Raw genomic sequence first — 24,686 nt, 5'->3', positions numbered from 1 at the left:
TGCAGACCCTTCAGCATCCTTGTAGCCCTCCCTTGGACTCTCTCCAGCAGATCCCTGTCCCTCTTGAACTGGGGAGCCCAGAACTGAATGCAATATTCCAGGTGTAGCCTCCCCAGGGCAGAGTAGAGGAGGAGGAGAACCCCCTGTGGTTTTCCCTCTTTGCACACCTGATAACACACAGATGTGTCATCACTTGCTCTGACTAGATCATGAAAAGGGGAGCAACATTATACCAAAAATCAAATTTCCTGGTGATGCTGGCACCTTGAATTCCTTATGGATTTACCTTGATGGAAGGGTAGTCCCATTTAAAATCAATTCCTACATTCAGCTCTGTCCTTACAGTGCAATTGAGGACAAGTTTTTCTCCCACTGCCAGCTCTACTTGGTAGTGTGGGTTCATTGTCAGGTCGTAAATTCGGTATCCTGGAGGAGGGACAAAAGGCAGACACCAAACAGGGGAATAAGAAGAGGGTTCAGTGCCAAGTTTCCCAGGTGAACTCACAGTAACCCCAGCGACAAAGAGGTCCCTCAGTGCCCCAGTGCAGCATGATGATGGGCATACAAGGAAGCTTGGAGGGAAGGGATGTCCCTACCCTGAGTGTTCCCCATCTGAGAGCCACATCAGACTTGCTCAGAGGCCCCCAGGTCAGTGGGACTAGGCAGGAGGTAGTGAGCCACACAGTTCCTCTGCCTTAGACACTTTCTTCTTACCCTTGTGAGACCTGAAACCAAAGGGGAGAGATACAACCCCACCACCTCCCCAGCAGCAAGCAGGAACTTTGTTAATAACAGCTTGGCACTGGCAAAATGACTCTAAGTTTACTTTGTGCAACAAAACACTAAAACATATCCCAAACTGGAATGTTCTGAATGCAGACATTCTGCTCCACATCACCACAATGAAGACTCATTCATCTGGTGGAGAAGCAAGGCTCTGCTGCACAGAGGAAAGGGTGGAAGGCTTCCACACCTTCCAGCCAAGCAAGGAGAGACTGCCTTGGTGCCATCTGGCCACTTGAAGTGGTCACCTGAAGTGATCACTGTGTCCTCAGCCAAAGGAGCTTCCACAGCATCATCATGTTTAGCTCTGGGATTGGATGAACAATTGGCAAAACTTGCCAGGACAGTGTAAACCCCTGTGAGAGGCTCAGGATAGAGGTCTGAAGGAGCATAAACCCCTGTGAGAGGCTCAGGATAGAGGTCTGAAGGAGCATAAACCCCTGTGAGAGGCTCAGGATAGAGGTCTGAAGGAGCATAAACCCCTGTGAGAGGCTCAGGATAGAGGTCTGAAGGAGCATAAACCCCTGTGAGAGGCTCAGGATAGAGGTCTGAAGGAGCATAAACCCCTGTGAGAGGCTCAGGATAGAACTCTGAAGGAAACAAGACAACCTCTTATTGTGAGCTTGAGATCCCTATTCCCTTGGTAGCCCCTCAGAGCAATTCCTCTCCATCTGCTGCTGCTGGATGCCTGCCTCTAGTTGCCTTCAACTCTGATTTGGATCCTGAATAAGTGAATAAAGTGCAGACTGGAGTGATTTGAGGCAAAAGGCTTGCCTTGTCAGGGAATAAAACCGAGTCAAAATCCCTGCTCTCTGTGTAAAAGCCTAAAAATAGAAGCACTTATCCCTGTGATGAACCAGAAAGCACACAATACATCACATTTAAGAGAAGAGTAATCCATACCACAACATCCATTGGGCATTAGCTGCACTGTCAGCCCTGCACAGCCCAGAGCCCAGGCACAGGTAATTGGTTCAGTATGTCGCAGCAAGCAAAAGAGCATTTGACCACAGAGGGAAGAAGCAACCAACCTCTCTTTGGCTTACCTACAACTGCCACGATGTATATCACAGACTGGTAGCTTTCAGCATCTATTTTAGCTTCACAGAAGACCATGCCTGCATAGTTGATTAAATGGCTGGGTATAGTGAAGCCCTTTTTATTATCCCAGGAAATGGATTTCCCGTCGGGAACAAAGATCTTCTCCGGATATTTCTGTTTGAAACATTGGTAAAAGACAGGGCCAGATTTAAACATAAATAAATAGATAGATAGAAAGATAGATAGATAAAAAATAAATCAAGGAACATTGACTTTTCAAGCCCAACATTTCCCACAACTGCAGGGTCCCACTTTGAGCATGCCAGCTCAAGCAGTCTCCCTCTCCTGAAAGCATAGGATGAGTGCAGCTACAGCACTCAACTTGTTATGGAATCTTAGAATCATAGAATGGTCCAGGCTGGAAGGGACCTCCAAAGGTCATCCAGTCCAAGCCCCTCTGCAGTCAGCAGAGATATCCTCAACTAGATCAGGCTGCCCAGAGCCCTGACCAGCCTCAACTTGAATATTTCCAGGGATGGAGCCTCAACCACCTCCCTGGGCAACCTGTTCCAGTGTTCCACCACCCTCATGGTGCAGAACTTGTTCCTCACATCCAATCTAAATCTGCTCTGCTCTACTTTGAAGCCATTGTCTCTGGTCCTGTCACTGCAGGCCTTTGCAAACAGTCTCTCTCCATCCTTCCTGTAGCCCCCTTCAGGTACTGGCAGGCTGCTATTAGGTCTCCCTGGAGCCTTCTCTTTTCCAGGCTGAACACCCCCAGCTCCCTCAGCCTGTCCTGTGCCAGAGGTGCTCCAACCCCTGATCATTTTCATGGCTCTCCTCTGGACCTGTTCCATCAGGTCCATGTCCTTCCTGTATTGAGGGCTCCAGACCTGCACACAGCACTCCATCACAGGCTGTAAAACTCCCAAGGATGGGGAAAGCCTTAAGGAGAAGGTACTGATGCTTCAAGCAAAGTGTTTCTGTGACAGTGATCTCAGCAAATAAGAGTGAGCTCTTTCCTTACCGCGTGGAGGGACACGTTGAGGTTGGACACAGTTCCCAGGCACGGCACCACCACGGTTTTGTTCTTAGTGATGTACACAATGCCAAGCTGGTCACTAACTGAAGTCACAAATGGAGATCTGTAATCTAGAAGAAGATTGGACATTAGGAGAAAAAAAAGTCTTTCCTGCAAGAGTGGTCAGGCATTGGAAGAGGTTACCCAAGGAGGTGGCAGAGTCACCGTCCCTGGAGGTGTTCAAAAAATGAGTGGGCATGGCAGTCTGGGATGTGGGTTAATGGCCATGGTGGTGTTGGGTTGATGGGTGAAGTCACACAATCACAGAATGTGAGGGGCTGGGAGGGACCTCCAGAGATCATCCAGTCCAATGCCTCTGCCAGAGCAGGACCACCCAGAGCAGATCACACAGGAACACATCCAGGTGGGGTTTGAATATCTCCAGAGAGGGAGACTCCACAACCCCCCCTGGGCAGCCTGATCCAGGGCTCTGTCACCCTCATAGAGAAATAATTCTTTCTTCTGTTTCCATGGAACTTCCTGTGCCTCATCTTCCACCACTGCCCCTTGTGCTGGCATTGGGCATCACCCAGCAGAGCCTGGCTCCAGCCTCTGGGCATCACCCTGCACAGCTTTATCAACAGCAATGAGGTCACCCTCAGGCTCTTCATCTCCAAGCTCCAGAGCCCTCAGCTCCCTCAGGCTCTCCTCATAGGGAAGATGTTCCACTGCCTTCATCATTTTTGTGGCTCTGCGCTGAACTCTTGCAAGCAGTTCCCTGAGGTCCTTCCTGACCCTGGAGGTGTTCTCCAACCAAAACAATTCTGTGACTCTGTGATTACAGAGGAAAAGTTTCCAGCATTGTTCCTCCCCTGTCTTTTTCTTCTCAGATCAGTTTTACTCTTTTCTGTGTGGTACAACACTGAAGTGATGAGACTAAACAGGGGGGCACATATTTCCAGAGGCACTTCCCCCCAGACTTGCAATGCTATTATTCTCCATACAGTTACCAGCAGCAGAGTACCCTTTGGAGAAGAGCTTCCTGCCCCTGCAGTCTTTGTGCTGACCAAAGCCTGATTTCCCCTAGTGTGACTTTCCTTTGCATGAGTACTACAGGAAGCAGCAGTTAAAAGCAGTGACATCCTACCTTGGTTCCCCCAGTGGCAGCATCCTTCTCAAAGTAAAGTAAAACAAGCTAACTCCTGCGCACAACAACAACAACTCAGGTTTCAAACTGGTAGCTATAAGTCCACAACAAAAAGGAAACATAAGGGAGCACAAGAAAATGAGCATGAAGCCACCAGTGCAAAAAGGCAGATGCCTCAGTGAGTGTGAGCTGAGCATAGGACTGGAGGCTTTCCTCTGTCTTCAGCACTCAGCTGTGTGGCTACCAACCTTTGAAATCTCTTCCTGCCTGAACAGATTTTACCATCATGATCAGCAAATGTAAGGAAGTTTTGGGGGTTTTTGGTTTGGTGACTTTTTAATGGTATCAGATAGTACCTCTGTCATGAGCACAGGCTGAGGGAGCTGGAGTTGTCCAGCCTGGAGAAGAGAAAGCTCCAGGGGGACCTCAGAGCTGCCTGCCAGGACCTGAAGGGATCCTGCAGGAAGGCTGCAGAGGGACTTTGCATCAGGGTGTCTGGAGGCAGGCCAAGGGGGAATGGTTTGGAGCTGAGGCAGAGCAGGGTTAGAGTGGAGCTGAGGAAGAAGTTCCTCAGCAGGAGGGTGGTGAGACTCTGGCACAGGCTGCCCAGGGAGGCTGTGGCTACCTCCTCCCTGGGGGTGCTGAAGGCCAGGCTGGATGAGGCCTTCAGCAGCTGAGTCTAGCTGGGAGGTGTCCCTGGGCATGGTGGGGAGCTTGGAGGAGATGAGCTCTGAGCTCCCTTCCAACCTGAGCTGTTCCAGGATTCTATGAAACTGTAAAAGGGATGAGATCTGTGGTTTGTAAAAAATAAACAACCTCTGTGATCCTCCCTCATACCAAACTCAGACTCCTGCTGAGGTCAGTGATGGCTCTGCATGCATGAGGGCAGGCTGAGAGCACAGCCAAGCTATGTATGGCAAGTTCTGGGCAGAGGAGAACAGCAGACCAAGTACTGCATGCAGCAAGTCACTTCAGAATTGCAGGTCCCAAAGTTTCTCTGCTGGTGGCAGTTAGCATCCTGGCATGTAAACACCCAATGTGACAACAAGAAAAAGAAGAGTTTGTAGCTTCACAGGATCAAAAAATCCTAGGATTAATATATCCTAATGTCAAATCTGGTTTGAGATAACTTGATATCCCTTTTTTTTGTCTTCCTCTCTCTTGAGGCTAGGAGAAGAGCTATGCAAGCACTTACCTTGAACATAGACATAAATGGTGGTAGCTGCCTGGCTGTCCCTGTAGAGGCACCTGTAGTCCCCTGTGTCATTGCCAATGACTCTGAGGAGGGTGAGTGTCTTGCAGTAGGGGCCTTCGCTGCAGGCTGTCACAGAGACACGCTTCTCAGCACTGCTCTGGTTGCTGGGCCAGTACCACTCCACTGGCCTCTGACCACTGGGGAAGAAAACATTAGAGAGGCATGAGCAGGTAAGGAGCAGGGGAGGAGCAGCTGGGGTGATGCCAAGGTGGTAAACCCCAGTGCCACCACTCCCTATGGCTGCAGAAAGGAATGGGCTTCCTCCCATTCCATGGAGCATCAATCCATGTAGGATAAACTCACAGAAATCCACCTGGAAAGAAGCTGCCTGGGATACATCCACAGAAATCCACTAAGAAAGAAGCTACTTGGGATACATCCACAGGAATCCACTTAGGAAGAAGCTACTTGGGATACATCCACAGAAATCCACTAAGACAGAAGCTACTTGGGATACATCCACAGAAATCCACTTAGGAAGGAGCTACTTGGGATACATCCACAGGAATCCACTAAGACAGAAGCTACTTGGGATACATCCACAGAAATCCACTTAGGAAGGAGCTACTTGGGATACATCCACAGGAATCCACTAAGACAGAAGCTACTTGGGATACATCCACAGAAATCCACTTAGGAAGAAGCTACTTGGGATACATCCACAGAAATCCACTAAGACAGAAGCTGCTTGGGATACATCCACAGAAATCCACTAAGACAGAAGCTGCTTGGGATACATCCACAGGAATCCACTTAGAAAGATGCACCAGAACATAAACCATAGGTAGCTTCTAAGTAACACAGCACCCAAAAAAGAGCTCAGCACTGGGCTCCATGAGAATCTGGCTGACAATTCCTCCTCCCAGCCACCCTGCTGTCCCCAGCCTCCCTTTGCTGTAACCCTCCTAAGATAGCTTCTGAAGTCTGCCATGGAAAAGCAAGGTGGGGAGCACAAAAGGAGCAGGGAGATAGAGGAGTGGTGATGGAAATAAATCAATCAGTACATGAGTGAATGCCATCCAAATCATGCTGGACACATTTGCCCTTACCTGCAAGTAATGTTTAGAGTGTCATTGGCAGTTATTGTGAGGACATCTTTTTGGATGCTAAGGGTTGGCTGATCCAGAGACATAAATAAACCTGTGGAAACACAGATAACCCCCCCTTGCAATCAATCCAAAAACCCACAGTAAAGTGCTACTCAGTTGGAAAAGCGAAACATTCTGTGGAAGCACATGAAGAAGTTTTTAAGGAGGCTTATTTCACATCAGCCACTTAGCAGCTCAGGGTAAATGATGACTTTTCACACATCCCAGAAAGTTCAGAAACTCTGTCATAACAGGAAGCAAAGGCAGATGGTCAGGAGCTAGCTGCAGAGCACTACAATTCAGCCAGCCAGGGTGGAGTTCCTGTTTTCTTGCCTTGCCAACTTCAAGGTCTAACAAGAGGATGTGGGACATTGAAACGGAGTGAACCTCCATCTGATGATCTCACTCCCTGGGGGAAGGGATTGCCAGCTTTTCTTATAATAAACTGAATCTGCTGCTGATCAATGGGTTGCACGAGGAAACCATTGTACACTTTGTCAGGAATTCAGGATCCCACGAATTCATTTGATCTAAAGCATGGCTTTTCTGAGGTTATCTCTTTCCTCCTAAGCAGTTAGGCTAAACACTATCACTACCAAGCTTTACTCCTGCGAGGGCTTGCGTTGTGCCCACCCTGAGCCACCCACTCTTGTGGTCTGGGCAGCGATGCCAGTGCTTGGCCTGAGGCAACTGTTCGCTGCACAACATTTGCAAGTACCACAGAGTTTCTGCCCGCCCTAGCTGCTCCCATCTCCACCAGGAATCCTGCTACCTCACCGGGGCGAGCCAGCAGCCCCAGCCGAGACAGCTCGGCCAGCTAGGGCGGGCAAGAAGAAAGTGCGGCGAGACCGGGACCTTCCCTGTTTCCCCGGTATTTCCCCATCCCTTCGTAGCTGGCATCCCGAGCAGGTTCTCCGCTGATGACGGCTTTCCCGCATTTGGCTCCAGGGACATTCTGCTCTCGGAAACGACAGCTGATGCTAGAGCCAAGCGAGCAGGACGCTGTGTCACGGCAGGCAGCCCTTTCCGACGGCCAGCACCAGCCGCCCGGGCAGCAGAGGAGAAGAGGACAGGACAGGAGAGGAGCGGACAGCAAACCCGCAGCGCTAGGCGTCCCGTTCCACGGCGGGGCTTGCCCCGTCCCACCCTCTCTACCAGCCCGGACGACCCCAAGGCGACCCCACGCCCGCGCCGTTCACGGCACCCGCTCATCCCCGCGCCCCTTCTCCCCGGGGCCCCGTGAGGCTGCCGAGTCCCGGCAGCTCCCCGACGGGCCGGACGCAGGGCACCTGGGGTTCCCCGAGGGCTTACCGGGAGCCAGGCACAGCAGGACCGCCAGCAGCCGCGCCGCACCGAGCTCCATCCCACCGCCTCCCGGCTCTGCGGGGCGCGAACCAGACGCTGCCTGACGGTGCCGGCAGGCCGGCAGCCGAGCCGAGCTGAAGCGAGCCAAGCCGAGCTGAACCGAGCCGAGCTGAACCGAGCCGAGCTGAAGCGAGCCAAGCCGAGCTGAACCGAGCCGAGCTAAGTCGTACTGAGCCCAGCCGAGCTGAAGCGAGCCGCGCCGCACCGCCCGGCAGGGATGCGGGACCCCGGCGGGCGGCACCGCCCCGAGAGTGCCCCCAGGCGGGGCTTGTCCCGCGGCCCCGCCCCAGGGTCCGGCGGCTGAGCCCTCGGCAGAGCGCTGCTCGTGGGGAGCACCTCCGGCAGCTCTCCTCCCTGCCCAGCCGGCGGGGGTCCCCAGGTGCAGTGACCATCAGTGCTGAAACTCAGCGTCAGCTGGGCTTCACCCCGTGCCTTTGGGGTTTCTTAAAATCCCCCCCCGACTGGGCTGGAAACCCACAGCAGAGCTGCCTTGGTCCTCTTTCAGCAAGCAGTGAACTCCCGCACCCCACAACTGCCTGCATCCCCATGGCATGGTGATGCCCCACTACAAAACCCCACGCTGGCAGAACCAGCCAGGGGCTGGTGCCACGTGTATGCTCCCTTGGGGTTGTGTCCTGTGCAATTTGGATGGGACAAGGGGCAATGGCTTTGAGCTGGAAGAGGGAATTGAGACTGGAGGTGAGGAAGAAATTCTCTGCAGTGAGGATGGGGAGACACTGGAACAGGTTGCCCCGGGGAGGTTGGGGATGTCCCCTCCCTGGAGGTGTTTAAGGCCAGGCTGGATGAGGCCTTGAGCAGCCTGAGAGAAGCCGAGAAGCTCAACAGGAGCTCTCAGTGTGCACTTGAAGCCTGGAAAGCCAATCAGATCCTGGGCTGCATCAAGAGAAGTGTGGCCAGCAGGTCAAGGGAGGTGATTCTCCCCCTCTGCTCGGCTCTGCTGAGACCACACCTGGAGTACTGCCTCCAGTTCTGGAGCCCCTATTACAAGAGGGATCTGGAGGTGCTGGAAGGTGTCCAGAGAAGGGCCACAAGGATGAGCAGAGGGCTGGAGCACCTCTCCTATGAGGACAGACTGAAGGAGTTGGGGCTGTTCAGTCTGGAGAAGAGAAGGCTCCCAGGTGACCTAATTGTGGCCTTCCAGTATCTGAAGAGGGCTAGAAGAAGGCTGGGGAGGGACTTCTCAGCATCTCAGGTAGTGATAGGACTAGGGGGAATGGAATGAAGCTGGAGGTGGGGAGATTCAGGCTGGAGGTGAGGAGGAAGTTCTTCCCCATGAGAGTGGTGAAGCTCTGGAATGGGTTGTCCAGGGAGGTGTTTGGGGCCCCATCCCTGGAGGTGTTTAAGCCCAGGCTGGATGAGGCTCTGGCCAGCCTGATCTAGTGTGGGGTGTCCCTGCCCATGGCAGGGGGGTTGGAACTAGCTGATCCTTGTGGTCCCTTCCAACCCTGACTGATACTATGAACCTGGGCTGGTGGGAGGTGTCCCTGCCCATGGCAGTGGGTTGGATCTGGGTGATCTATAAGGTCCTTCCCAACCCAACCAATTCTATTCTATGAAATGACCCCAAAGAGCAGCCCCACTGGGCACATGCAGTGGGACACAGCCATCTTCCTCTGACAGTGACTTCATCCAACTGGGTTTGAGGGAAGGGCCTGGAATTGCACTGGGAGAGGTTTAAATTGGAGATTAGGAAACATTTCTTTGTGGAAAGAGTGGTCAGAGATTGGAACAGGTGCCCAGGGAGGTGGTGGAGTCACCATCCCTGGAGGGGTTCAAAAACCATGCAGACATGTCAGCTGGGGAAATGGTTTAATGCACATGGTGGTGTCAGGCTGACGGCTGGGCTTGATGAACTTAGAGGACACAGTCCCAAGCTGTGCCAGGGGAGGTTTAGGCTGGATGTTAGGAAGACGTTCTTCCCAGAAAGAGAGATTGGCCTTTGGAATGTGCTGCCCAGGGAGGTGGTGGAGTCACCATCCCTGGAGGTGTTTAGGAAGAGCCTGGATGAGTGCCTTGGTGCCACGGTTGAGTTGGTGAGATGGTGTTGGGTGATAAGTTGGACTTGAGCAGCTGAGTCTAGCTGAGGCCCTCAGCCTCTCCTCATAGGGCTGTGCTCCAGACCCCTCCCCAGCTTTGTTGCCCTTCTCTGGACACATTGAAGTCTCTCAATGTCCTTCTTAAATTGAGGAGCCCAGAACTGGACACAGGACTCAAGGTGTGACTTAACCAGTGCTGAGCACAGGGCAGAATGACTTCCCTGCTCCTTCTGGCCACACTGTTCCTGATGCAGGCCAGGATGCCTTCTTGTCCACCTGGGCACACTGCTAGCTCCTGTTCAGCTGCTGTCCACCAGTCTCCCCAGGTCCCTTTCTGCCTGGCTACTCTCCAGCCACTCCAACCCCAGCCTGTAGCACTGCATGGGGTTTGTGGTGCTGATGCTGGTTTGGTGGAGTGTGACTACAAAGAGAACAATTTGCTCTCTGCATTCCTCTAGGAGCTTCCACAAATGCAGTCTGCAAAAACCCCAAGGTGCCACTGCATCTGTGACTCTCCTGCAACACAAGCAGATGGCATGCAGCTACCTCTTACTGCAGTGCCACTCAGGCTCTGTTTCCCTGGACAGTCCTTGCTGCTGACTGAGTGGTTTGGAGGGGCTTGGCTGGTTTCCTGGCTGAAAATCATTTTGGTGCCTGAGCTTCGTGGGAACAAACACCTCCTGTTTGCCCCAAGCATATCTATGTAAAGAGAGATGAGTGCTAGCCCTCCCCAGGCACTTTGGCATTTGCCATGTCCCCTTGCCTCCCTCACCCTGCCCTGCAGTCTCCTGAGGAAAGGAAGGAACGGGTGGGGCTGACCCCTCAAAGTCACAAACCCCATCAGAGCAGGCATGGAACTCAACAGCAGGCAGCAAGGAGCTTTCCTGTGGTGAATGTTGAGCATCCACAGGGAAGTGCACATTTCAAAAGCACAAAGTGGTTGGGGGTTTTTATCTCCCTGAGTTATCCTGGGGAGATCTCTCTCTTGACACCTTGCTTCTTAAAGGGCACACAATCCCTCAGTGCTTTGCCTGGCTGTCAGTTTAATCTTGTTAAGCAGAAGCATGCTGCAGGAGCTGCTGCTTCACGGCATGAGTTGCCATTGGTGTAGTGCTGGGGACATTTGTGGTACCAGTGTGCAGCTTCAGATGCTTGAATGTGGCCCAGACCCTGCAGCCATTTAAACACAAGAACCAATACTCTGGAGAGGTGTTGGACAAGTGCAGAAAGTGAGTAACAGGAAAGATGTGAGGGGACTTTAGCAGCACAGGATGTCTGCTACCATGTGTGCATTGCTGCACCGAGTTCTCTGGTTTGGCTCCCCAGTTCAGGAAGGACAAGGATCTGCTGGAGAGAGTCCAAGGGAGGGCTACAAGGATGCTGAAGGGACTGCAGCACTGCCTGGGGAGCAGAGGCTGAGAGCCCTGGGGCTGTGCAGTCTGGAGAGAAGACTGAGAGAGGATCTGATCAATGTCTGTCAATATCTGAGGGCTGGGGGTCAGGAGGGAGGGACAGGGACAGCCTCTGCTCAGTTGCACCCTGGGATAGGACAAGGGGCAATGGATAGAAACTCCAGCACAGGAGGTTCCAGCTCAACATGAGGAGGAACTTCTTCACTGTGAGGGTCCCAGAGCCCTGGAGCAGGCTGCCCAGAGAGGTTGTGGAGTCTCCTTCTCTGGAGCCTTTCCAGCCCCATCTGGATGTGTTCCTGTGTGACCTGTGCTGGATTCTAGGGTCCTGCTCAGGCAGGGGGTTGGACTGGATGATCTTTGGAGGTCTCTTCCAACCCCTGACATCCTGTGAGCCTGTGACCTTTGATGGTGCTTTTAAAAGTCAGTTGTCACTGGAAGATGCCACAAGGAACCTGTGAGAGAACATCAGCTTGGGCACAGAAGAAAGGCAGTCACCTAAAGCTCAAGTGAATGACTTCTCTAAAGACACTGCTACCATGAGAGCTGTAGGACAGCAGATATCTGGTTACAAAACTAACCCCCCCAGTGACTCAAGTGATGGCAGCTTCCTTACCCAGCCTCAGAGGCTGCAGTCTCTGCACAGCCTTTGTGTCATCCTTTAGACTTGCACCAGAGTGCTAGACCATGGGGAGCTAGGGAGAGAAGCCAAATATTTTCATGCTATTGAGTGAGGGTGGGATTTCTCCCTTCTCCAGAGAGAGTTTCAATCTAGGAAACTTCCTGGGATCCCCAAACCAGCATGCAGTGGCTTCTGAAGCTCCCCCATCCTCTGTATCAGCAGCCTCACTCGCCTTAAAGAAGGCAATCCCATCAAGACATTGCAGTTCTGGGTCAGTTCAGAAAAGTCTGTCCCTGCCTTGCCCAGGCAATACCAGTAAAGAAATGAGAGGCTGGAAGACAACCCATAAATGTTCAGCCCTCCTGCTACACTCAGTAGACCTCAGACCAGTGCAGGACCTGTGCTGGAGATCTGCAGGAGAGCCAACAGACAGGCTGCAATCAGCCCATGTGCATCACTTGATTGACATCCTCTGCACCCAGCATCTCCCAGAGCCCCTTGGAGAGTAGCTCCTATCCTGAAATCAGTGTGTTCCCAGCCCCTGGGGCTATTTTTGTCCTTCCCTGCAGCCTCTTTCACTTGCAGCCTCCACACAGGGCAAGCTCTGTGTCCATGGATGGTCCCTGGGAAGAGTTTCTGCAATGGGAGGGGGCATGAAGCCTGGCCTTGGCCAAACAGAGCCAGCAAGCTTTTGTTTATGCATCTGCTCCTCTGGTCACCAAAAGCTCATTAAAAACAAGACACAAAGAAGGAGCAGAGGAACTGGGCTACCCCCCTCCCCTCTCCCCCCTGACCTGTCACGACTGCCCTGGGCTCCTTGGCTCTGTCAACGCCTCCTGGGCAGCCTGGCCAAGGAGCCCAAGCAGAGCAACTGCAGCCACAAGAGCAGGCAGGATGCCTTCTGTTTGCTTAATTACTCAAGTGACAACCTGGAGGGAGATAAGGGCTGGCACTGGGAATACTACAGCTCAATATATAGCTCAACATAGCACACAGAGCTCAAGAAGCTTGTGAGTGGTCAGTGTTCCACACAGAACACAGCTGGGGCACAGCAGCCAGCCTGCAGTCACACCTCTGTGCCACAGCTGGAGCTGCAAACATCTCAGAATCACAGCATGAGCCAGGTTGGAAGAGACCTTCAAGATCATCAAGTCCAACCAATCACCCAACCCTAACTAATCAACTAAACCAAGTGCCTCATCCAGGCTCTTTTTAAACATCTCCAGGGATGGTGACTCCACCACCTCAGCAAAGGTTTGCAAGTAGCATTGCAAAGGACAAGCCCCATCCTTCCAGCTAGAATTGAACCAGGCAACCAAAACAAGAGGACACAGTCTCAAGCTGTGCCAGGGGAGGTTTAGGGTGGAGGTGAGGAGAAAGTTCTTCCCAGCAAGAGAGATTGGCCATTGGGATGTGCTGCCCAGGGAGGTGGTGGAGTCACCATCCCTGGAGGTGTTCAAGAAAGGATTGGATGTGGCACTTGGAGCCATGGTTTAGTTGTCAGGAGGTGTTAGGGATTAGGTGATAGGTTGGACTTGATGATCTCTGAGTTTTTTTCCAACCTGGTTGATTCTATGATTCTGTGATTCTGTGTAATAAGTGACCTAGGTAAGAACAGGCATGGAAACAGGAATGGGAAAGCATCAAACCACTCCTTTTCAGACAGGTTTGGGTCACCCTGTTTTCAGAGCATGCCAAAAAATGTGGAGACCTTGACTGGAACCTATTAATGTGCCACTTGTGTTTGAATGTGTCCAGCTACAAACAGGGGGTGTGAGTCTGGCACGTGTGGACATGCTCAGAGTGGCCTCACTCCAGCTTGGCTGGATGCTGATGGTGACAAAACTGGAGGAGCAGGTTCATTGCTGTCAAGGCTCAGATGAGTCTATCTTGCCTTGGGTACATATCTCCACTCCTAGCACCTAATCATGGCTGGAAATTTAGTATCAGGTGGTGAGACCCCACCTGGAACATTGTCCAGTTCTGGAGCCTCTGTTCCAGGAAGGATCTGGAGGTGCTGGAAGGTGTCCAGAGAAGGGCCACGAGGATGAGCAGAGGGCTGGAGCTGCTCTGCTGTGAGGACAGACTGAGGGAGCTGGGGTTGTGCAGTCTGGAGAAGAGCAGGCTCTAATGAGACCTAATTGTGGCCTTCCAGCATCTGCAGGGGGCTCCAAGAAACCTGGGGAGGGACTTTTGAGGGTGTCAGGGAGGGATAGGACTGGGGGGAGTGGGAAAAAAACAGGAGTGGGTAGATTCAGATTGGATGTGAGGAAGAAGTTGTTCCCCATGAGGATGGTGAGAGACTGGCACAGGTTGCCCAGGGAGGTGGTGGAAGCCTCATCCCTGGAGGTTTTTGCAGCCAGGCTGGATGTGGCTGTGAGCAACCTGCTGTAGTGTGAGGTGTCCCTGCCCATGGCAGGGGGGTTGGAACTGGCTGATCCTTGAGGTCCTTTCCAGCCCTGACAGTTCTGTGATTCTATGATCACACCTTTGAAAAATTCATCTTCTTTCATCCTATTTGCTTGCCTACATCATGCCCTAAAACTGTCCAGAGCTGCTCACAACAGGGTCTGGTGCACTCTCCATTCAAGGAGCTGTGCTGGTTCTCCCTCTGTGAGGAAGAGACGAAAGCCTTCACTTGTTTACTTCTGGCTGAAGCCTCTGGAAATTTCTCTCCCACTTGCAGCAGGAAGCAGCTCTGAGGGATCATCATCTTCTGAGCAGGAAGCAGAGGGTAATTCAGTGTCTGAGCCTCTGGTCAGTCAAGCTAATGGATGGGAAAGTGGTGACAGTGACAAGCTACAGATTCTTACCCAGAAGTAAGTGACATGTAAGGTTTAATTAAATTTTCCCCCTCTTTTTTGGGGGGTATGCTTTGATTTGGTGTTTGGTTTGGTATGTTTTGGGTTTTGTTTTGATTTGGTTTGGGTTTTGATTTGATGTGGTTTGGTTTGGTTTTTGTTTTGAGGGTGCTCAAAGTTGATAATCGGGGTGGGGGGGGAGGTCTCCAAGCCTAGGCTGGCAAAACTGCTGGAGAAGAGCAAAATACCTTTCTTTTTTTCTCACTGGTTCACAGGTGTAGCATTCTCTCACTGCATCCCCTCCCTTGAGGAGGTTTGCATCTCACTGGGGTACCCTCACCTCCATGCTGCAGCCATGGAAAGCAGCATCCTCAGTTGCATTTTATGCTGATTCCCTTCATATGCACTGAAGGAGAAAGGAGGACAAGGGAGCAGGCATCACACTATCCACAAAGAAGATGCTGGACACCTGGATTCTGGCCCTGACATCTGCAGATATTGAAGGGGTTTCTCCAGACTGGAGCAGCACCATCAGGACACCTGAACAACACATCTGCTGTATCGTGGTGCCTAAGGATTGCTGCTGACCTAAAGCCAGGTCTCCCACAAGTGAATTTCCATGGTGGTGGAAGCCACAGGATCACAGAATGTTAGGGGTTGAAAGGGACCTCCAGAGATCACCCAGTCCAACCCCCTGCCAGAGCAGGAGCACCCAGGGCAGGTCACACAGAACACATCCAGGTGGGGTTGGAAAGGCTCCAGAGCAGGAGACTCCACAACTTCTCTGGGCAGCCTGCTCCAGGGCTCTGGCACCCTCACAGGGACAAAGTTTTCCCTTCTGTTCCCCTGGCACCTCCTCTGCTCCAGCTTGCCCCCAGTGCCCCTTGTGCTGTGCTTGGACATCCCTGAGCAGAGCCTGGCTCCATCCTCCCCACACTGCCCTGCATATCTTTATCCCCAGGACTGAGGTCACTGCTTGGGAAACAACCTTCCAAAAATCCGTAATTCTGGTTTGTTATGAAATAAAAGCTCTGACTGTATCCTACAGGGAGTCAGCCTACCCAACACATTCCTAGAAGTCATTGTGCTGGAGTAGACACAGTGCACCCCAGCTCCCAGGGGCATGAGTCCTGTGTCCAGTTCTGGGCCCCTCAATTTAAGAAGGCCATTGAGATGCTGGAAAGTGTCCAGAGAAGGGCAACAAGGCTGGAGAGGGGTCTGGAGAACAGCCCTGTGAGGAGAGGCTGAGGGAGCTGGGGTTGCTTAGCCTGGAGAAGAGGAGGCTCAGGGGAGACCTTCTTGCTGTCTCCAGCTCCCTGAAGGTTGTAGCCAGGTGGGGGTTCGTCTCTTCTCCCAGGCAAGCAGCACCAGAATAAGAGCACACAGTCTCAAGCTGTGCCAGGGGAGGCTCAGGCTGGATGTTAGGAAGAAATTCTTCCCAGCAAGAGAGATTGGCCATAGAGATGTGCTGCCCAGGTGGAGTCCCCATCCCTGGAGATGTTTAGGAAGAGCCTGGATGAGGCACTTGGTGCCATGGTTTAGTTGATGAGATGGTGTTGGATGATAGGTTGGACTCAATGATCTCTAAGGTTTTTTCCAACCTGGTTAATTCTATTCTATTCTATTCCTATTCTATCCTACTCTGCTGGAGTAGAAGCAGTGCACCCCAGCTCCCAGGGGCATGATTTCTCCTGTGCTGGAATGAGGAACAACCTCCAGCTCAATGTTTTTTTGGCTGCTTGTAGCATCTCTCTGCCATGGAGGTGCCTCAGTGTCTGCTAAGGATCTTATCATGGTGCAGCTTTTCTCTGGTGAGGGCTCTAATGGGATGTCTCTCCCATATTCTACCACTTCTTAAATGAAATACACATGGACTTAGTATCTTAGAGATATTTGACCACTGCCATGTTTGCTTGAAACTGGCAGAAGGGTTAAAAAATGATGAGCCAAGTAGACAGGAAAAATAAACAGGCAGACATCAAATGTGATTAGTTGAGTTCTGTTTCCCTAGGAAACTACCCTAAAATGTACAGGCTACATCAAGAGGGTGGGTGGGGGAAACCCCAAACCGCCAGCATTTCATGGGACAGGATTAGAAGCTGAGATTTGAGGCAACTCAAAGGAGAGGGAAACAGGGTCAGAAATGGTGAAAACCCAGCTGCAATATTTGAGACTGTTCAGTCCAGAAGAAGAAGAAGAGATCAGGCAGGAGGATGTGCTAACAGCCTTCCTGTAGGGAAAGGCTGGAGGTCCCTGATCAATTATCCTCATGGCCAGCAAGGGTAAGAGAGGAAAGAATTCAGTCTAATTTTCTAGAGAGGAGATTTATCTCAGGTAGTGTGAAACATTTTCTGACTTGCAGGGCAGGTCAGCACCGAGTAAGGCTGCCCAGGGACACATCCAGTCTGATATTGAATGTCTCCAGGGATGGGGCCTCAATCACATCCCTGGGCAGCCTGCTCCAGTGTCTCACCACCCTCATGGTGCAGAATCACAGGATCATAGAACTGTCAGGGTTGGAAGGGACCTCAAGGATCATCCAGTTCCAACCCCCCTGCCATGGCCAGGGACACCTCACACTACAGCAGGTTGTTCACAGTCACATCCTGCCTGGCTGCAAAAACCTCCAGGCATGAGGCTGCCACCACCTCCCTGGGCAACCTGTGCCAGTCTCTCACCACCCTCATGGGGAACAACTTCCTAACATCCAATCTCAATCTACTCACTTCTAGCTTTGCTCCTTCCTCCTGATGCCCAACCTAAGTCTGCCCTGCTCCAGTCTCAAACCATTGCTCCTCATCCTGTCCCTCCAAGCCCTTCCAAACTGTCCCTCCCCAGCCTTCCTGTAGGTCCCCTTCAGACATTGAAATGCAGCTCTAAGGTCTCCCTGGAGCATTCCCTTCTCCAGCTCCAATTCCTTCAGCCTGTCTTCCCACAAGGGTGCTCCAGCTCTCTGATCACCTTGGTGGCCTCTCCCTGGTTTTTAACACCTGTTTATTTTCTGACACCTCTCACCCAAGCAGAACCATCACAGCAAACACCACACTGCCTTCCAGCTGGTTTCTGGTGTGGCTGCAGCTCAATGAACCTCCTGAACATTTAGCAGCTGATGTGCAGCTCTGTGTCTCCCAGAAGAAAAGTATCATCAGGAAAGAAAAGGGGAGTGCTTAGACACTTGCTCTGTTGCCTGTTGACTTTGTCTTGACCAAGACTGTCATCAACCAAAGGGTTAAAAATGCATTCCACTTTGTCTTCTGGAGGAGGACACCCAAACAAGCCATGCACAGAAGTCATAAAATTGCCATTAAGGCCAGAAGGAAATATAGGATAGGACCTTTGCAAACCATGAGCAACCCAGGGAGCCCACTGGGACACCATTCTGCATTATTTAAGTCCAAGTTCTATTAGAAGAGGAATCTTTACTAGCAGCTTGAGCTTGGCTGAAGTTAGAGGCAGACAGTAAAGAGTTTGGTAAAGGGCTCACAGCATGGGGTATAGCAAGAAAAGTGTGGTCAGCAGGGCTACGGAGGTCCTTCTCCCCCTCTACTCTGCCCTGCTGAGACCATAGCTGCAATCCTGTGTCCAGGTTGGGGCTCCCTAGTTCAAGAGAGACAGAGACCTGCTGGAGAAAGCCCAACAGAGAGCCACCAGGATGCTTAGGGAACTTGAGCATCTCCCCTGTGAAGAGACTGGGGCTGTCTAGTGTGAAGAAGAGAAGGCTGAGAGGGATCTGATCAATGTCTATCAGTAGATAATGGGGCTCAAGTGGACGGGGCCAAACTCTTTTCAGTGGTGCACAGGAATAAGCCAAAGAACAAGAGGTTCAAGCTTGAACATAGAAGGTTTCAGCTCAACATGAGGAGAAACTTCTTTAGATTGAGGGTGCCAGAGCCCTGGAGCAGGCTGCCCAGAGAGGTTGTGCAGTCTCCTTCTCCAGGCTGAACAGCCCCAGTCTTCAGTGGCTCCATCTGAGACTAGCAGCTTAGCAGCTGGGAGACTTAGCTGGGCTCTTAGCTAGAGGTGAGATGGCAACTGTGAGTCCAAGAGGAACAGGGTGCCAGCCAAGGGCTGAGAAGGCAGTTGTGAGTCCCAGGGTGCCAGCTACCCAGGTGCAAAAGCAGAGAGGGATTCCAGATCTCCAGGCCCAGGTTGCTGGGGAGGACTCTGCTGAAGCCACAACTCTCAGTGTTAGAGACTCAAGGAACCATTTGGGGTGGGGACTTGAGGTGACTGTCACAGACCTCAAATGATCTGGTTTCAGACTTTTGTCTGTAAAATGCCACAGGATGAGAGTCAGCAGAACTTCTCCCTCAGCCTGAAATGAGAGCCCTTCTGACAGGAAGCACTATGCCAGCCTCAAGTGCTGGCACCACAGACCTCCTCCTCCTTCGGTATTCATGCCAAGAAAAAGGTAACTGAGAGGCTCAAGGAAGGAAGACGTTGGGCTGGGGGTCACTGAGACCTTCCAACAGGACTTCTTTTACTTTAGGTGACTTAGAAATCCAGGAGCATTGGCTTTGTAAAGGCACAGGGTGGCCACCTCTACATTCCTTCAAATTGCAATGACTTTTATAACCCAGCTGGAGTCAGGGATGACCTCCAGCATCCACAGATGCATGAACTGAGAGTCACCAGGCTGAATAATCCTCCCTGCCTCCACATCCCCTTCCCTCTGCCTCATCCACACAGCCATTTACTGCGGTTCACACAGCTGAACTGCAGCTTTGCTCCCCTCTTGTCATCATTTCAGCCACCAGATTTATTTTAGGGTTGGTGGATTTTTTCTTTTCTTGGGTTTATTTTCTTCATGCCAAACCTGTGAAAATATTTTGATTGAGCTGCTGCAAGAAACATTCAGGCAAAGCTGAGGTATGGATGTCAAAATGTGGTAGGAGAAAAACATGCCTACTGGTGTACAAAAACATTATCCAGTTATTAAAGGAAGCAAGTGGGAATAGGTAGGGTTATGGCTTCCAGCTAGTAAAGGGGGAGGGAAAGGGAGGATGACAGGTCCTGATTAAAAGCTGAGAGCAGCCCTGTGGAGAAGGACCTGGGAGTCCTGGTGGCTAACAAGGTCTCCACGAGTCAGCAATGTGCCCTGGTGGCCAAGAAGGCCAATGGGATCCTGGGGTGCATGCAGAGGAGTGTGTCCAGCAGAGCCAGGGAGGTTCTCCTCCCCCTCTATTCTGCCCTGCTGAGACCTCACCTGGAATATTTCATCCAGTTCTGGGCTCCCCAGTTCAGGAGGGACAGGGATCTGCTGGAGAGAGTCCAAGGAAGGGCTATAAAGATGCTGAAGGGGCTGCAGCACTGCCTGGGGAGGAGAGGCTGTGCAGACTGGAGAGGAGAAGACTGAGAGAGGATCTGATTAATGTCTATAACCATCTGAGGGCTGGGGGTCAACAAGGAGGGGCCAGGCTCTGCTCACTTGCACCCTGGGATAGGACAAGGAGCAACGGATAGAAACTCCAGCACAGGAGGCTCCACCTCAACATGAGGAAGAGGGTCCCAGAGCCCTGGAGCAGGCTGCCCAGAGAGGTTGTGGAGTCTCCTTCTCTGGAGCCTCTCCAGCCCCATCTGGATGCATTCCTCTGTGACCTGTGCTGGGTTCTATGGTCCTGCTCAGGCAGGGGGTTGGACTGGATGATCTTCGGAGGTCCCTTCCAACCCCTGACATCCTGTGAGCCTGTTAAAGGACTCTGCATTCTGCTTCCTTTCCTTAATCCATTTGACCTACACAGCATGGCCCCAGCTGTCCAGGCAAGTACAGATAAGTAAGCAGGTTGCCCAGCCTCTCCTGGTGCAGCCACCCAAAGTCACTTGCTGTAGCCTGCAGCCTTCCTCTTGGAAATGTTTGTCAGCAGGAAAGCTGAGGCCAGGCTCAGGACTTTCTCTTCCTCCCCGCTAGCTCCACATGTTTCCTGACCCTTGGCTCCCCTGCTGAGAGGCCTTGCCACCTGCACACTAGCCCTACTAGCACATCCTGTACCTTCCCTGTGTCCAGGGTTCACTGTTTTCATCAGCCTGGATGATAGCTGTGTGAGGGGAATGTCTTTGGGTGCAAACAGAATCACAGCATCGCAGAAAGGGTTGGGAAAGCCCCTCAGGGTCACCAAGTCCAACCATAGACCCTACTCTACAAGGGTCACCCCTAAACCAGAGCCCCAAGCACCACATCCAAACCACCTTCAAACACAGCCAGGCTTGGGGACTCCACCACCTCCCTGACCAGCACATTCCAATCCCTGACCACTCTTGCTGGGAAAAACTTCTTCCTACTCTCCAGTCTAAACCTACCCAGTCACAGCTTGAGGCCATTGCCTCTTCTTCTGTCACTAATTACCTGTGAGAAGAGACCAGCAGCAGCCTCTCCACAAGGTCCTTTCAGGCAGTTGCAGACAGCCAGAAGGTCTCCCCTCAGCCTCCTGTTTCACACTAACCATCCCCAGCTGCTTCAGTTGCTCTTCATCAGATTTCTTCTCCAGGCCCTTCCCAGCTTCCTTGCCCTCCTCTGCCCTGGCTCCAGCACCTCCACATCTCTTCTGTGTTGAGTTGCCCAGAACTGGACACAGCACTCCAGGTATGGCCTGAGCAGAGCTGAGTGCCAGGGGACAATCCCCTCCCTGCTGCTGCTGGACACAGCATTGTTGATCCCAGCCAGGATGCCAGTGGCACCTTACAACTGGAAAACAAATCATTTTCTGCTGTGATGTGCTGCAGGGACAGCTGAATGGTTCTAAGGGAGCCAAACCCACATATGGGTAGGATGAGGAAGACCTCATGGGGATGGGGAGCTTGGCCTCTGCAAAATAGGACAGAGGGGTGACAGCAGCTGTGAAAAAGCAGAGCTCCATTTCTCCAGATGCTTCTGTCCTCTTAGAATCAACAAGGTTGGAAGAGACCTCAATGATCATCAAGTCCAACTTGTCAACCAAGACCTCATGACTACTAGACCACCACCTCCCTGGGCAGCACATTCCAGTGGCAAATTAACTCTTTCTGGGAAGAACTTTCTCCTCACTTCCAGCCTAAACCTCCCCTGGCACAGCTTGAGACTGTGTCCTCTTGTTCTGGTGCTGGGTGCCTGGGAGAAGAGACCAACCCCCTCCTTCTTCCAAGGGAGAGGATGCTGTGAGTGCCAGGAAAGAAAAATCATTTAGCACTTCCTCCAGCTCCCCCCGTGCTATTTTTTTTCAACCCAATCTTTCTTTTTTCCCCTCTGGTAGTTTTTCCAGCATGAGCATCTCTCCCTATGAGATGTTTCTTTTGAGCAAACAGAAGAGAATGGCTGAAACCTGGAAGGCAAGTAGGAGGCACCATCAAGGAGGTAATTTAAGAGGGAAATAAACCAGCCTGGGCAAAAGGCAGAGCCAGGAAGAGAAATGTATCTGTCCTCAAGTGTTCAGGCTTGGAAGAAAACAAGAACTCTCTACAGAGACTGACCATTAAAGCTCAACATGATCTTTATCTGACCATTGTTGATCCAGTCCATGGACTGCTTGCTGTCCTGGTGCTACAACAAAGGAGATTACAGAAGGATAGGATAGGATAGGATAGGATAGGATAGGATAGGATAGGATAGGATAGGATAGAGCAGACCAGGTTAGAGGAGACCTTTGAGATTATCGAGTGCAACCTATCACCCAACACCATCTAATCAACTAAACCATGGCACCAAGTGCCTCATCCAGGCTCTTCCTAAACACCTCCAGGGATGGTGACTCCACCACCTCCCTGGGCAGCACAGTCCAATGGCAAATCTCTTTCTTCCTAACATCCAGCCTAAATCTCCCCTGGCACAGCTTGAGACTGTGTCCTCTTGTTCTGGTGCTGGTTGCCTGGGAGAAGAGACCAACCCCCACCTGGCTACAACCTCCCTTCAGGTAGCTGTTGACAGCAATAAGGTCTTCTCTGAGTCTCCTCTTCTCTTGTCCAGGCTGCACCATTGCAGTGGAGATGAGCCCACCCAGAAGTGTCTCCCATGCTGTGCTCTCCAAGAGGACAAGACAGGCCAAAGAGTGGCACAACACCCTCTGGCTCCATGGTGGCTTTGAAAAGCCACAGGAGCCTATAGTTAATCACAGTAACACAGCACAACAGTATATGAGAGGTTGGAAGGGACCTCCAGAGATCACCCAGTCCAACCTCCCTGCCAGAGCAGCATCACCCAGGGCAGTCTGCACAGGAATGCATCCAGGTGGGGTTGGAAAGGCTCCAGAGAAGGAGACTCCACAACCTCTCTGGGCAGCCTGCTCCAGGGCTCTGGCACCCTCACTCTAAAGAAATTTCTCCTCATGTTGAGCTGAAACCTTCTATGTTCAAGCTGGAACCTGTTGTTCCTTGACTTATTCCTGTGCACCACTGAAAAGAGCTTGCCCCCCTCCACTTGCCCCCCAGCCCTCAGCTATTGATAGACATTGATCAGATCCCTCTCAGCCTTCTCTTCTCCAGACTAAACAGCCCCAGGGCTCTCAGTCTCTCTTCCCAGGGGAGATGCTCAAGTGCCCTAAGCATCCTCCTGGCTCTCTGTTGGGCTCTCTCCAGCAGGTCTCTGTCTCTCTTGAACTGGGGAGCCCAGAACTGGACACAGGATTGCAGCTGTGGTCTCAGCAGGCCTTCACCACAAAATGCTCCATTATCTACAAATAATTACAAGCCTCAGCCCTTCCAACCCTGCCTGTAAGGCACTAGGACTGGGACTGCATCACTCTCAATGCTGGTATCATCCTCTGTACACTTGTGGTTACATGTGGACAAAATGAGTGTTATAAATGAAGAAGCTGGACTCAGAAGTGGGAAAAATAAAGAATACTTTCAAGTCAAAGATCATTCTGTGTCTGTTTTGGCCCAGATGGAAAGGGGGAACTTCTAACCCAACCTTGCTGCTTGGAGAAATCCTACTGCTCACAGCTGGGTCTCTCCCCTAGGCAGGGCTGGGAGTGGTCTAACCTGCACTGCTTTGCTGTTTCTTCCATGTCCAGTTCAAACCAGGAAAGAAAATAGCTCAGCCTCTTGGGAGAGGTTTCCACACTGGTGGAGCTTTGGGCTGTTGTGCTAAGGAAATTGACTGTGCCATCGCAGTGTTTGTCCATTTGGAGCTCCCCCCTCCTCCTCCTGAGCTTTTGAACTCATTGGCCAATTTCTGCTGAAGTTGAAAGGGAGTGAGAAATAGCACAGATCATTCTGTTTGTGGAAACTGGCAGCTAGACAGGGAAGAAAGCCTCAGTTTGTTATCCCTCTAGGGAACAGGTAATCTCTTTGACAGCAGCCAGAAAGCTAAAGGGCATAACACAGGGTCTGCCAGGCAGCTCCCTCTTAGCTCCTGACTGCCTGCAGCTCAGGTACAGCTCTAGCCCCGTGGGCATGGATGTAGGGCATGGGAGCTGGGGTCATGCTGCAGGCACTGCTGAGGGGACACAAGCCAATGGGGAATTAAAATCATAGAAGCATAGAATGGTCTGGCTTGGAAGAGACCCCCAAAGGTCAGCTAGTCCAACCCCCTGCAGTTAGCAGGGCCATTCTCTACTAGATCAAGTTACTCAGAGTCCCATCAAGCCTGGTCCTGAGTGTCTCCAGGGCTTCCACCACCTCCATGGGCAACCTGTTCCAATATTTCACCACCCTCAGAGTCAAAAAAACCCCAACAAACAACAAACTTGATCCTAACTGAAAGATTGGGGAAACAAACCAAACCAGGAAAACCCAACACAGTATCACAGCATCACCAAGGTTGGAAGAGACCTCAAAGATCATCAAGTCCAACCTGTCTCCACAGACCTCATGACTAGACCATGGCACCAAGTGCCACATCCAATCCCCTCTTGAACACCTCCAGGGATGGTGACTCCACCACCTCCCTGGGCAGCACATTCCAATGACGAATGACTCGCTCAGTGAAGAACTTTCTCCTCACTTCCAGCCTAAACATCCCCTGGTGCAGCTTGAGACTGTGTCCTCTTGTTCTGGTGCTGGTTGCCTGGGAGAAGACACCAACCCCTTCCTGGCCACAACCACCTGTCAGGTAGTTGTAGGGAGCTATGAGGTCACCCCTGAGCCTCCTCTTCTCCAGGCTAAGCAACCCCAGCTCCCTCAGCCTC

General features: G+C 51.9%; 1 protein-coding gene across 1 annotated transcript in view; it reads right to left on the bottom strand.

Annotated features, from left to right (window-relative positions):
* Positions 1 to 7,773, bottom strand: part of KDR (kinase insert domain receptor) — a 50,183-nt gene extending 42,410 nt beyond the window's left edge. Inside the window, exons 1-6 of the mRNA XM_054163406.1 lie at positions 7,647 to 7,773; positions 6,297 to 6,387; positions 5,188 to 5,384; positions 2,852 to 2,976; positions 1,830 to 1,998; positions 287 to 426 (exon numbers count right to left, since the gene is read on the bottom strand). Coding sequence (XP_054019381.1) covers positions 287 to 426; positions 1,830 to 1,998; positions 2,852 to 2,976; positions 5,188 to 5,384; positions 6,297 to 6,387; positions 7,647 to 7,698 — 774 coding nt within the window. The 5' untranslated portion in view covers positions 7,699 to 7,773. The remainder of the gene's footprint in view (positions 1 to 286; positions 427 to 1,829; positions 1,999 to 2,851; positions 2,977 to 5,187; positions 5,385 to 6,296; positions 6,388 to 7,646) is intronic.
* Between the last annotated feature and the right edge of the window lie 16,913 nt (positions 7,774 to 24,686).

The sequence above is a fragment of the Dryobates pubescens genome, chromosome 1, assembly GCF_014839835.1.
Source record: "Dryobates pubescens isolate bDryPub1 chromosome 1, bDryPub1.pri, whole genome shotgun sequence".
NCBI classification, from domain to species: domain Eukaryota; kingdom Metazoa; phylum Chordata; class Aves; order Piciformes; family Picidae; genus Dryobates; species Dryobates pubescens.
This window is presented reverse-complemented; position numbering and strand designations above follow the sequence as displayed.